Here is a 12514-nt window from a genome sequence, read left to right as displayed (position 1 = left end):
TTCTCTCCTCCCCCTCTCTCTCCATCTCCCCCCCACTCTCTCTCCCCAACTCTGTCCATTTCTCTGCCTCTTTAACCCTCACTCTCCTTGCTCTCTCTTTCTCTCTTCCGCTGACCCCTCTCTGAATAGGAGCCCCAGGGTAGGAAGCCGAGCCAGACAGACTGCTCTTTGTGAGGGGGAGAAAGGCTGCTCAGGGGGCTAACCCCTGGATTGTTTAGGGGGCTTGGTTCCTCACTCCAGCTTAAATACAAACACACATACACAGAGGGGTCTTGGGACAAAAGCAAATGTACACAAAGCTCCCTCAAACTACACACACACACCACACACACACACAATCCGGAAATATAACAATTGGAGACAGCGTCTACAGCTACTGCTTTTTCTCTCCAGTATGGGCCCACTGGGTGACTCCCTCTTTACCCTCTCTCTCAGAGAGAAGCAGAGATGGGGACAGAAATAGAGATGAGAGGGACGGGTGATTCTGACACATTGACTTGGATAAACGTTGGGACTATTTCTTTAATGGTGGAAGTGGTAGCAGTGGGGTGGGGGAAAGACAGAAAAAGACAGAGAAGATAAGAGGGAGAAGAAATGAGAAAGCGAGAGGGAGATGACTCCATGGCTCATTGACCCCCTGTATAACCTTGTCAGGAAAAGAAGGGAGATGGGATAGATAAAGAGATAAAGACAGAATAAAGTGGAGGAGTGAAGAGAAGAGTTCTAAGGTTCTGTGTGTGTTTCCTCTTACCTGGCGCCCTTCTCCTCTCCAGAGAATGCTGCCGCTCTTGGTGGGAGTGGGGGAGATAGTGACTACAGAAGGGATGGAGGGAAGGCCGTGTCCCCGAATTGGGGTCTGGAGTGGTCCTGACAAACCCCTCTTAGGAGTGTTGACTGGAGAACTGAGACTGGTGGCTGGAGAGGGGACTGGAGACTCACTATTGGGAGAAGAACCTAGGGGAGAGAGAGGGGGGGGGGGGGTTCACAACAAAGAGGCCATCAGAAAGCCATTACTATAAAAATGAGATGTCTCACTAATCAACACACACACACACACACACACATGCACACGCACGCACGTAAACACACACAATCAGCTAATGGGGCTCATCCACAGAGAGAGAAAGAGAGAGGAAGAGGGAGAGAGATGCCAGAAAAACAAATGGAAGAGATGAGTGAAAGAGAGAGGGATAGTATAAAGGAGTTAGTATAAGGGATAGGCAGGGAGAGAACGAGAGAATGAGTGGGAGGGAGAGAGAAGGAAGGAAAGAGAGGGTGAGATAATGAGTGGGAGGGAGGGAGGGGAGAGATAGTGAGTGGGAGGAAGAGAAGGAAGGAAAGAGAGGGTGAGATAGTGAGTGGGAGGGAGAGAGAAGGAAAGAGGGTGAGATAGTGAGTGGGAGGGAGAGATTGAGAGAGTGAGTGGGAGGGAGAGAGAAGGAAAGAGGGTGAGATAGTGAGTGGGAGGGAGTGAGAGAGAAGGAAAGAGTGGGTGAGAGAGTGAGTGGGAGTGAGAGAGAGGGAAAGAGAGGGTGAGAGAGTGAGAGAGAAGGAAAGAGAGGGTGAGATAGTGAGAGAGAAGGAAAGAGAGAGTGAGATAGTGAGTGAGAGAGAAGGAAAGAGAGGGTGAGAGAGTGAGTGGGAGGGAGAGAGAAGGAAAGAGAGGGTGAGAGAGTGAGTGGGAGGGAGAGAGAAGGAAAGAGAGAGTAAAGAGTGAGAGAGAAGGAAAGAGAGGGTGAGATAGCGAGTGAGAGAGAAGGAAAGAGAGGGTGAGAGAGTGAGTGGGAGGGAGGGAGAGAGAAGGAAAGAGAAGGTGAGAGAGTGAGTGGGAGGGAGGGAGGGAGAGAGAAGGAAAGAGAGGGTGAGAGAGTGAGTGGGAGGGAGAGAGAATGAAAGAGAGGGTGAGAGAGTGAGTGAGAGAGAAGGAAAGAGAGGGTGAGATAGTGAGTGGGAGGGAGAGAGAAGGAAAGAGAGGGTGAGAGAGTGAGTGGGAGGGAGAGAGAAGGAAAGAGAGGGTGAGAGAGTGAGTGGGAATGAGAGAGAAGGAAAGAGAGGGTGAGAGAGTGAGTGTGAGTGAGAGAGAAGGAAAGAGAGGGTGAGAGAGTGAGTGGGAGGGAGAGAGAAGGATCAAGAGGGTGAGAGAGGGAGTGGGAGGGAGAGAGAAGGAAAGAGAGGGTGAGACAGTGAGAGAGAAGGAAAGTGAGGGTGAGAGAGTGAGTGGAAGTGAGAGAGAAGGAACGTTAGGGTGAGAGGGTGAGTGGGAGTGAGAGAGAAGGAAAGAGAGGGTGAGAGAGTGAGTGGGAGGGAGGGAGAGAGAAGGAAAGAGAGGGTGAGAGAGTGAGTGGGAGGGAGAGATAAGGAAAGAGAGGATGAGATAGTGAGTGGGAGGGAGTGAGAGAGAAGGAAAGAGCGGGTGAGAGAGTGAGTGGGAGTGAGAGAGAGGGAGAGGGTGAGAGAGTGAGAGAGAAGGAAAGAGAGGGTGAGATAGTGAGAGAGAAGGAAAGAGAGAGAGTGAGATAGTGAGTGAGAGAGAAGGAAAGAGAGGGTGAGAGAGTGAGTGGGAGGGAGAGAAGGAAGGAAAGAGAGGGTGAGATAGTGAGTGGGAGGGAGAGATTGAGAGAGTGAGTGGGAGGGAGAGAGAAGGAAAGAGGGTGAGATAGTGAGTGGGAGGGAGTGAGAGAGAAGGAAAGAGCGGGTGAGAGAGTGAGTGGGAGTGAGAGAGAGGGAAAGAGAGGGTGAGAGAGTGAGAGAGAAGGAAAGAGAGGGTGAGATAGTGAGAGAGAATGAAAGAGATAGTGAGTGGGAGGGAGAGATTGAGAGAGTGAGTGGGAGGGAGAGAGAAGGAAAGAGGGTGAGATAGTGAGTGGGAGGGAGTGAGAGAGAAGGAAAGAGCGGGTGAGAGAGTGAGTGGGAGTGAGAGAGAGGGAAAGAGAGGGTGAGAGAGTGAGAGAGAAGGAAAGAGAGGGTGAGATAGTGAGAGAGAATGAAAGAGAGAGTGAGATAGTGAGTGAGAGAGAAGGAAATAGAGGGTTAGATAGTGAGTGTGAGTGAGAGAGAAGGGGTGAGATAGTGAGAGAGAAGGAAAGAGAGGGTGAGATAGTGAGAGAGAAGGAAAGAGAGAGTGAGATAGTGAGTGAGAGAGAAGGAAAGAGAGGGTTAGAGAGTGAGTGGGAGGGAGAGAAGGAAGGAAAGAGAGGGTGAGATAGTGAGTGGGAGGGAGAGAGAAGGAAAGAGGGAGTGAGATAGTGAGTGAGCGAGAAGGAAAGAGAGAGTGAGATAGTGAGTGAGAGAGAAGGAAAGAGGGTGAAATAGTGAGTGGGAGGGAGTGAGAGAGAAGGAAAGAGCGGGTGAGAGAGTGAGTGGGAGTGAGAGAGAGGGAAGAGAGGGTGAGAGAGTGAGAGAGAAGGAAAGAGAGGGTGAGATAGTGAGAGAGAAGGAAAGAGAGAGTGAGATAGTGAGTGAGAGAGAAGGAAAGAGAGGGTTAGATAGTGAGTGTGAGTGAGAGAGAAGGAAAGAGAGGGTGAGAGAGTGAGTGGGAGGGAGAGAGAAGGAAAGAGAGGGTGAGAGAGTGAGTGGGAGTGAGAGAGAAGGAAAGAGAGGGTGAGAGAGTGAGTGGGAGGGAGAGAGAAGGATCAAGAGGGTGAGAGAGGGAGTGGGAGGGAGAGAGAAGGAAAGAGAGGGTGAGACAGTGAGAGAGAAGGAAAGTGAGGGTGAGAGAGTGAGTGGAAGTGAGAGAGAAGGAACGTTAGGGTGAGAGGGTGAGTGGGAGTGAGAGAGAAGGAAAGAGAGGGTGAGAGAGTGAGTGGGAGGGAGGGAGAGAGAAGGAAAGAGAGGGTGAGAGAGTGAGTGGGAGGGAGAGATAAGGAAAGAGAGGATGAGATAGTGAGTGGGAGGGAGTGAGAGAGAAGGAAAGAGCGGGTGAGAGAGTGAGTGGGAGTGAGAGAGAGGGAAAGAGAGGGTGAGAGAGTGAGAGAGAAGGAAAGAGAGGGTGAGATAGTGAGAGAGAAGGAAAGAGAGAGTGAGATAGTGAGTGAGAGAGAAGGAAAGAGAGGGTGAGAGAGTGAGTGGGAGGGAGAGAAGGAAGGAAAGAGAGGGTGAGATAGTGAGTGGGAGGGAGAGATTGAGAGAGTGAGTGGGAGTGAGAGAGAAGGAAAGAGCGGGTGAGAGAGTGAGTGGGAGTGAGAGAGAGGGAAAGAGAGGGTGAGAGAGTGAGAGAGAAGGAAAGAGAGGGTGAGATAGTGAGAGAAAATGAAAGAGAAGTGAGTGGGAGGGAGAGATTGAGAGAGTGAGTGGGAGGGAGAGAGAAGGAAAGAGGGTGAGATAGTGAGTGGGAGGGAGGAGAGAGAAGGAAAGAGCGGGTGAGAGAGAGTGAGTGGGAGTGAGAGAGAGGGAAAGAGAGGGTGAGAGAGTGAGAGAGAAGGAAAGAGAGGGTGAGATAGTGAGTGAGAGAGAAGGAAATAGAGGGTTAGATAGTGAGTGTGAGTGAGAGAGAAGGGGTGAGATAGTGAGAGAGAAGGAAAGAGAGGGTGAGATAGTGAGAGAGAAGGAAAGAGAGAGTGAGATAGTGAGTGAGAGAGAAGGAAAGAGAGGGTTAGAGAGTGAGTGGGAGGGAGAGAAGGAAGGAAAGAGAGGGTGAGATAGTGAGTGGGAGGGAGAGATTGAGAGAGTGAGTGGGAGGGAGAGAGAAGGAAAGAGGGTGAGATAGTGAGTGGGAGGGAGTGAGAGAGAAGGAAAGAGCGGGTGAGAGAGTGAGTGGGAGTGAGAGAGAGGGAAGAGAGGGTGAGAGAGTGAGAGAGAAGGAAAGAGAGGGTGAGATAGTGAGAGAGAAGGAAAGAGAGAGTGAGATAGTGAGTGAGAGAGAAGGAAAGAGAGGGTTAGATAGTGAGTGTGAGTGAGAGAGAAGGAAAGAGAGGGTGAGATAGTGAGAGAGAAGGAAAGAGAGAGTGAGATAGTGAGTGAGAGAGAAGGAAAGAGGGTGAAATAGTGAGTGGGAGGGAGTGAGAGAGAAGGAAAGAGCGGGTGAGAGAGTGAGTGGGAGTGAGAGAGAGGGAAGAGAGGGTGAGAGAGTGAGAGAGAAGGAAAGAGAGGGTGAGATAGTGAGAGAGAAGGAAAGAGAGGGTGAGATAGTGAGTGAGAGAGAAGGAAAGAGAGGGTTAGATAGTGAGTGTGAGTGAGAGAGAAGGAAAGAGAGGGTGAGAGAGTGAGTGGGAGGGAGAGAGAAGGAAAGAGAGGGTGAGAGAGTGAGTGGGAGGGAGGGAGAGAGAAGGAAAGAGAAGGTGAGAGAGTGAGTGGGAGGAGGGAGGGAGGGAGGGAGAGAGAAGGAAAGAGAGGGTGAGAGAGTGAGTGGGAGGGAGGGAGGGAGGGAGAGAGAATGAAAGAGAGGGTGAGAGAGTGAGTGAGAGAGAAGGAAAGAGAGGGTGAGATAGTGAGTGGGAGGGAGAGAGAAGGAAAAGAGAGGGTGAGATGAGTGGGAGGGAGAGAGAAGGAAAGAGAGGGTGAGAGAGTGAGTGGGAGGAGAGAGAGAAGGAACAAGAGGGTGAGAGAGGGAGTGGGAGGGAGAGAGAAGGAAAGAGAGGGTGAGACAGTGAGAGAGAAGGAAAGTGAGGGTGAGAGAGTGAGTGGGAGTGAGAGAGAAGGAATGTGAGGGTGAGAGAGTGAGTGGGAGGGAGAGAGAAGGAAAGAGAGGATGAGAGAGTGAGTGGGAGGGAGAGAGAAGGAAAGAGAGGATGAGAGAGTGAGTGGGAGGGAGAGAGAAGGAAAGAGAGGATGAGAGAGTGAGTGGGAGGGAGAGAGAAGGAAAGAGAGGATGAGATAGTGAGTGGGAGGGAGAGAGAAGGAAAGAGAGGGTGAGATATTGAGTGGGAGTGAGAGAGAAGGAAGGAGAGGGTGAGAGAGTGAGTGGGAGGGAGAGAGAAGGAAAGAGTGGGTGAGATAGTGAGTGGGAGGGAGAGAGAAGGAAAGAGAGGGTGAGATAGTGAGTGGGAGGGAGAGAGGAGGAAAGAGAGGGTGAGATAGTGAGTGGGAGTGAGAGAGAAGGAAAGAGCGGGTGAGAGAGTGAGTGGGAGTGAGAGAGAGGGAAGAGAGGGTGAGAGAGTGAGAGAGAAGGAAAGAGAGGGTGAGATAGTGAGTGGGAGTGAGAGAGAAGGAAAGAGCGGGTGAGAGAGTGAGTGGGAGTGAGAGAGAGGGAAGAGAGGGTGAGAGAGTGAGAGAGAAGGAAAGAGAGGGTGAGATAGTGAGAGAGAAGGAAAGAGAGAGTGAGATAGTGAGTGAGAGAGAAGGAAAGAGAGGGTTAGATAGTGAGTGTGAGTGAGAGAGAAGGAAAGAGAGGGTGAGATAGTGAGAGAGAAGGAAAGAGAGAGTGAGATAGTGAGTGTGAGAGAGAAGGAAAGAGGGTGAAATAGTGAGTGGGAGGGAGTGAGAGAGAAGGAAAAGCGGGTGAGAGAGTGAGTGGGAGTGAGAGAGTGGAAGAGAGGGGAGAGAGTGAGAGAGGAAGGAAAGAGAGGGTGAGATAGTGAGAGAGAAGGAAAGAGAGAGTGAGATAGTGAGTGAGAGAGAAGGAAAGAGAGGGTTAGATAGTGATGTGAGTGAGAGAGAAGGAAAGAGAGGGTGAGGGAGAGTGGGAGGGAGAGAGAAGGAAAGAGAGGGTGAGAGAGTGAGTGGGAGGGAGGGAGAGAGAAGGAAAGAAGGTGAGAGAGTGAGTGGGAGAGGGAGGGAGGGAGAGAGAAGGAAAGAGAGGGTGAGAGAGTGAGTGGGAGGGAGGGAGGGAGAGAGAATGAAAGAGAGGGTGAGAGAGTGAGTGAGAGAGAAGGAAAGAGAGGGTGAGATAGTGAGTGGGAGGGAGAGAGAAGGAAAGAGAGGGTGAGAGAGTGAGTGGGAGGGAGAGAGAAGGAAAGTGAGGGTGAGAGAGTGAGTGGGAGGGTGAGAGAAGGAAAGAGAGGGTGAGAGAGTGAGTGTGAGGGAGAGAGAAGGAAAGAGAGGGTGAGAGAGTGAGTGGGAGGGAGAGAGAAGGAACAAGAGGGTGAGAGAGGGAGTGGGAGGGAGAGAGAAGGAAAGAGAGGGTGAGACAGTGAGAGAGAAGGAAAGTGAGGGTGAGAGAGTGAGTGGGAGAGAGAGAGAAGGAAGAGGGTGAGAGAGTGAGTGGGAGGGAGAGAGAAGGAAAGAGAGGATGAGAGAGTGAGTGGGAGGGAGAGAGAAGGAAAGAGAGGATGAGAGAGTGAGTGGGAGGGAGAGAGAAGGAAAGAGAGGATGAGAGAGTGAGTGGGAGGGAGAGAGAAGGAAAGAGAGGATGAGATAGTGAGTGGGAGGGAGAGAGAAGGAAAGAGAGGGTGAGATATTGAGGGGAGTGAGAGAGAAGGAAGGAGAGGGTGAGAGAGTGAGTGGGAGGGAGAGAGAAGGAAAGAGTGGGTGAGATAGTGAGTGGGAGGGAGAGAGAAGGAAAGAGAGGGTGAGATAGTGAGTGGGAGGGAGAGAGGAGGAAAGAGAGGGTGAGATAGTGAGTGGGAGTGAGAGAGAAGGAAGGAGAGGGTGAGATAGTGAGTGGGAGTGAGAGAGAAGGAAAGAGAGGGTGAGAGAGTGAGTGGGAGTGAGAGAGAAGGAAGGAGAGGGTGAGATAGTGAGTGGGAGTGAGAGAGAAGGAAAGAGAGGGTGAGAGAGTGAGTGGGAGGGAGAGAGAAGGAAAGAGAGGGTGAGATAGTGAGTGGGAGGGAGAGAGAAGGAAAGAGAGGGTGAGATAGTGAGTGGGAGGGAGAGAGAAGGAAAGAGAGGGTGAGATAGTGAGTGGGAGTGAGAGAGAAGGAAAGAGAGGGTGAGATAGTGAGTGGGAGTGAGAGAGAAGGAAAGAGAGGGTGAGATAGTGAGTGGGAGTGAGAGAGAATGAAAGAGAGGACAAGAGTGAGTGGGAGTGAGAGAGAAGTAAAGAGAGGGTGAGAGAGTGAGTGGGAGTGAGAGAGGGAAAGAGAGGGTGAGAGTGAGAGAGAAGGAAAGAGAGTGAGCGGGAGTGAGAGAGAGGGAAAGAGAGGGTGAGAGAATGAGTGGGAGGGAGAGAGAAGGAAAGAGAGGGTGAGAGAGTGAGTGGGAGGGGGAGAGAGAAGGAAAGAGGGGGTGAGAGAGTGAGTGGGAGTGAGAGAGAGGGAAAGAGAGGGTGAGAGAATGAGTGGGAGTGAGAGAGAATGAAAGAGAGGGCAAGAGAGTGAGTGGGAGTGAGAGAGAGGGACAGAGAGGGTGAGAGAGTGGGTGGGAGTGAGAGAGAAGGAAAGAGAGGGCAAGAGAGTGAGTGGGAGTGAGAGAGAGGGTGAGAAAGTGAGAGGGAGTGAAAGAAAAGCAAAGAGGGTGAGATAGTGAGTGGGAGTGAGAGAGAGGGAAAGAGAGGGTGAGAGAGTGAGTGGGAGTGAGAGAGAAGGAAAGAGAGGGCAAGAGAGTTAGTGGGAGTGAGAGAGAGGAAAGAGAGTGTGAGAGGGAGTGAGAGAGAAGGAAAGAGAGGGTGAGAGAGTGAGTGGGAGTGAGAGAGAGGGAAAGAGAGGGTGAGAGGGTGAGTGGGAGTGAGAGAGAGGGAAAGAGAGGGTGAGAGAATGAGTGGGAGTGAGAGAGAAGGAAAGAGAGGGCAAAAGAGTGAGTGGGAGTGAGAGAGAAGGAAAGAGAGGGTGAGAGGGAGTATGTAATAGCAGGTAATTACCTGCATTAGGAGCTAACACACAAACACGGATGGATGGATTTTGTATAGATGATATTGTCTGTCCTGAGGTAAGATGAGGCGGGGGTCACTGTGCTAACCTCTGGGGTCTTCAGCCTGTTTGGCCAGTTGACGGAGAGCGGCAGCGAATCCGGAGTGAGCAGCCACACTCCCGTTGGCTAGCGGGGTAAGAGGGCTGACCGTCGCCGTGTTGTGAGTTGCAGTGGAGATCATTCCTAATGACCGCGACTTTGACTCATGGTTCATACCTGGAAAGATAGAGGGAGAAGGAGAGGACAAAAAAGTGAAATTAGGAATATTTAGCCTCTTTGGATTCTCTCTATCATAATAGAACTGTGTGTGTGACGACTCTGAGAGATGGGAAGGAGCTGAGGTCAAGTATAAGGTCAGAGGTCAGGTTAGTCTGTCAGAGCCATGACAAACACACACACACGCACACACACACACACGCACGCACGCACACGCACACGCACGCACGCACGCACGCACGCACGCACGCACGCACGCACACACACACACACACACACACACACACACACACACACACACACACACACACACACACACACACACACACACACACACACACACACACACACACACACACACACACACTAACATCACTAGTGTTCCCCCACTGCCCTCCCAGTGACCCACATACAGCTATTAGCACTGAATTTAACCCAAGCATCATACACTCTACCGCCCCACCCCCACACCACTTCGACAGACAGAGAGAGACACACACACTCAGATCCTTACAGCTGCATGTGAGTTGAGACATCGCCACATCCTCTCTCTCTCCTATTCCCACTCCTTTAGCCCCCCTCTCTCTCTGTTTTTCCCTGTTTCTATCTCTCTCTGTTTCTCTCTGTTTCTATCTCTCTCTGTTTCTCTTTCTCTCTGTTTCTATCTCTCTCTGTTTCTCTCTCTCTCTGTTTCTCTGTTTCTCTCTGTTTCTCTCTCTCTGTTTCTCTGTTTCTCTCTGTTTCTCTCTCTGTGTTTTTCTGTTTCTCTCTGTTTCTCTCTCTCTCTCTCTGGTTCTCTGTTTCTCTGTTTCTCCCTCTCTCTGTTTCTCTCTGTTTCTATCTCTCTCTGTTTCTGTTTCTCTCTGTTTCTCTCTCTCTCTTTTTCTCTCTCTCTCTGTTTCTCTGTTTCTCTCTGTTTCTCTCTCTCTGTTCTCTGTTTCTCTCTCTCTGTTTTTATCTCTCTGTTTCTCTGTTTCTCTCTGTTTCTCTTTCTCTCTGTTTCCCTGTTTCTCTCTCTATATCTGTTTCTCTCTCGCTCTGTTTCTCTCTCGCTCTGTTTCTCTCTGTTTCTCTGTTTCTCTCTCTCTGTTTCTCTCTGTTTCGTTCTCTCACACTGTTTCTCTGTTTCTCTCTGTTTCTCTGTTTCTTTCTCACACCATTTATCTGTTTCTCTCTCTTTCTCTGTCTCTCTCTCACAGTTTCTCTGTTTCTCTCTCTCTGTTTCTGTTTCTCTCTCACACAATTTCTCTGTTTCTCTCTCACAGTTTCTCTGTTTCTCTCTCACAGTTTCTCTGTTTCTCTCTTTCTTTTTCTCTGTTTCTCTCTCTCTCTCACACTGTTTCTCTGTTTCTCTCTGTTTCTCTCTCTCACACTGTTTCTCTCTGTTTCTCTGTTTCTCTCTCTCACACTGTTTCTCTGTTTCTCTCTCACAGTTTCTCTGTTTCTCTCTCTCTGTTTCTGTTTCTCTCTCTCACACTGTTTTTCTCTGTTTCTCTGTTTCTCTCTCTCACACTGTTTCTCTGTTTCTCTCTCACACACTGTTTCTCTGTTTCTCTCTCTGTTTCTGTTTCTCTCTCTCACACAATTTCTCTGTTTCTCTCTCACAGTTTCTCTGTTTCTCTCTCACAGTTTCTCTGTTTCTCTCTTTCTTTTTCTCTGTTTCTCTCTCTCTCACACTGTTTCTCTGTTTCTCTCTGTTTCTCTCTCTCACACTGTTTCTCTCTGTTTCTCTCTCTCACACTGTTTCTCTGTTTCTCTCTCACAGTTTCTCTGTTTCTCTCTCTCACACTGTTTTTCTCTGTTTCTCTGTTTCTCTCTCTCACACTGTTTCTCTGTTTCTCTCTCTCTGTTTCTGTTTCTCTCTCTCACACTGTTTCTCTCTCACAGTTTCTCTGTTTCTCTCTGTTTCTCTCTCTCACACTGTTTCTCTGTTTCTCTGTTTCTCTCTCTCTGTTTCTGTTTCTCTCTCTCACACTGTTTCTCTCTCACAGTTTCTCTGTTTCTCTCTGTTTCTCTCTCTCACACTGTTTCTCTGTTTCTCTGTTTCTCTCTCTCTCACACTGGTTCTGTTTCTCTCTCTCTCTGTTTCTCTGTTTCTCTCTCACACAGTGTTTCTCTCTTTCTCTCTGTTTCTCTCTCACACAGTGTTTCTCTCTTTCTCTCTGTTTTTCTCTCACACAGTGTTTCTCTCTTTCTCTCTGTTTCTCTCTCACACACTGTTTCACTGTTTCTCTGTTTCTCTCTGTTTCTCTGTTTCTCTCTCTGTGTTTCTCTGTTTCTCTCTCACACACTGTTTCTCTCTCACAGTTTCTCTCTTTCTCTCTGTTTCTCTCTCACACACTGTTTCTCTGTTTCTCTGTTTCTCTCTCACACTGTTTCTCTGTTTCTCTCTCTCTTACATTGGTTCTGTTTCTCTCTCTCTGTTTCTCTGTTTCTCTCTCACACACTGTTTCTCTCTTTCTCTCTGTTTCTCTCTCACACACTGTTTCTCTCTTTATCTCTGTTTCTATGTTTCTCTCTCTCTGTTTCTCAGTTTCTCTCTCTCACACTGTTTCTCTCTCACAGTTTCTCTGTTTCTCTCTGTTTCTCTCTCTCACACACTGGTTATGTTTCTCTCTCTCTGTTTCTCTGTTTCTCTCTCACACAGTGTTTCTCTCTTTCTCTCTGTTTCTCTCTCACACACTGTTTCTCTCTCACACACTGTTTCTCTCTTTATCTCTGTTTCTCTGTTTCTCTCTCACAGTTCTCTGTTTCTCTCTCACACTGGTTCTGTTTCTCTCTCTCTGTTTCTCTGTTTCTCTCTCACACACTGTTTCTCTCTTTCTCTCTGTTTCTCTCTCTCTGTTTCTCTCTCACACACTGTTTCTCTGTTTCTCTGTTTCTCTCTCACACTGTTTCTCTGTTTCTCTCTCTCTCACATTGGTTCTGTTTCTCTCTCTCTGTTTCTCTGTTTCTCTCTCACACACTGTTTCTCTCTTTCTCTCTGTTTCTCTCTCACACACTGTTTCTCTCTTTATCTCTGTTTCTATGTTTCTCTCTCTCTGTTTCTCAGTTTCTCTCTCTCACACTGTTTCTCTCTCTCTCTCTGTTTCTCTTTTTCTCTGTTTCTCTCTCTCTGTTTCTCTATTTCTCTCTGTTTCTCTCTCTCTCACACTGGTTCTGTTTCTTTCTCTCTGTTTCTCTGTTTCTCTCTCACACACGGTTTCTCTCTTTCGCTCTGTTTCTCTCTCTCTGTTTCTCTCTCACACACTGTTTCTCTGTTTCTCTGTTTCTCTCTCTCACACTGTTTCTTTGTTTCTCTGTTTCTCTCTCTCTCACACTGGTTCTGTTTCTCTCTCTCTGTTTCTCTGTTTCTCTCTCACACACTGTTTCTCTCTTTTTCTCTGTTTCTCTCTCTCACACTGGTTCTGTTTCTCTCTCTCTGTTTCTCTGTTTCTCTCTCACACACTGTTTCTCTCTCTCTGTTTCTCTGTTTCTCTCTCACACACTGTTTCTCTCTCACACACTGTTTCTCTCTCTCTGTTTCTCTGTCTTCTCTCTCACTCTCTGTTTCTCTTTTTCTCTGTTTCTCTCTCTC

At 49.0% G+C, this 12514-nt stretch overlaps 1 protein-coding gene across 1 annotated transcript in view; it reads right to left on the bottom strand.

Annotated features, from left to right (window-relative positions):
- Positions 1–12514, bottom strand: part of LOC124001861 (genetic suppressor element 1-like) — a 56710-nt gene that overhangs the window by 12155 nt on the left and 32041 nt on the right. Inside the window, 2 exon segments of the mRNA XM_046308990.1 lie at positions 752–954; positions 8770–8937. Coding sequence (XP_046164946.1) covers positions 752–954; positions 8770–8937 — 371 coding nt within the window.

This window comes from Oncorhynchus gorbuscha, linkage group LG02 (assembly GCF_021184085.1).
Source record: "Oncorhynchus gorbuscha isolate QuinsamMale2020 ecotype Even-year linkage group LG02, OgorEven_v1.0, whole genome shotgun sequence".
NCBI classification, from domain to species: Eukaryota; Metazoa; Chordata; class Actinopteri; order Salmoniformes; family Salmonidae; genus Oncorhynchus; species Oncorhynchus gorbuscha.
The sequence above is the reverse complement of the archived record's forward strand: the minus strand, read 5'-3'. Positions and strand labels throughout refer to the sequence as shown.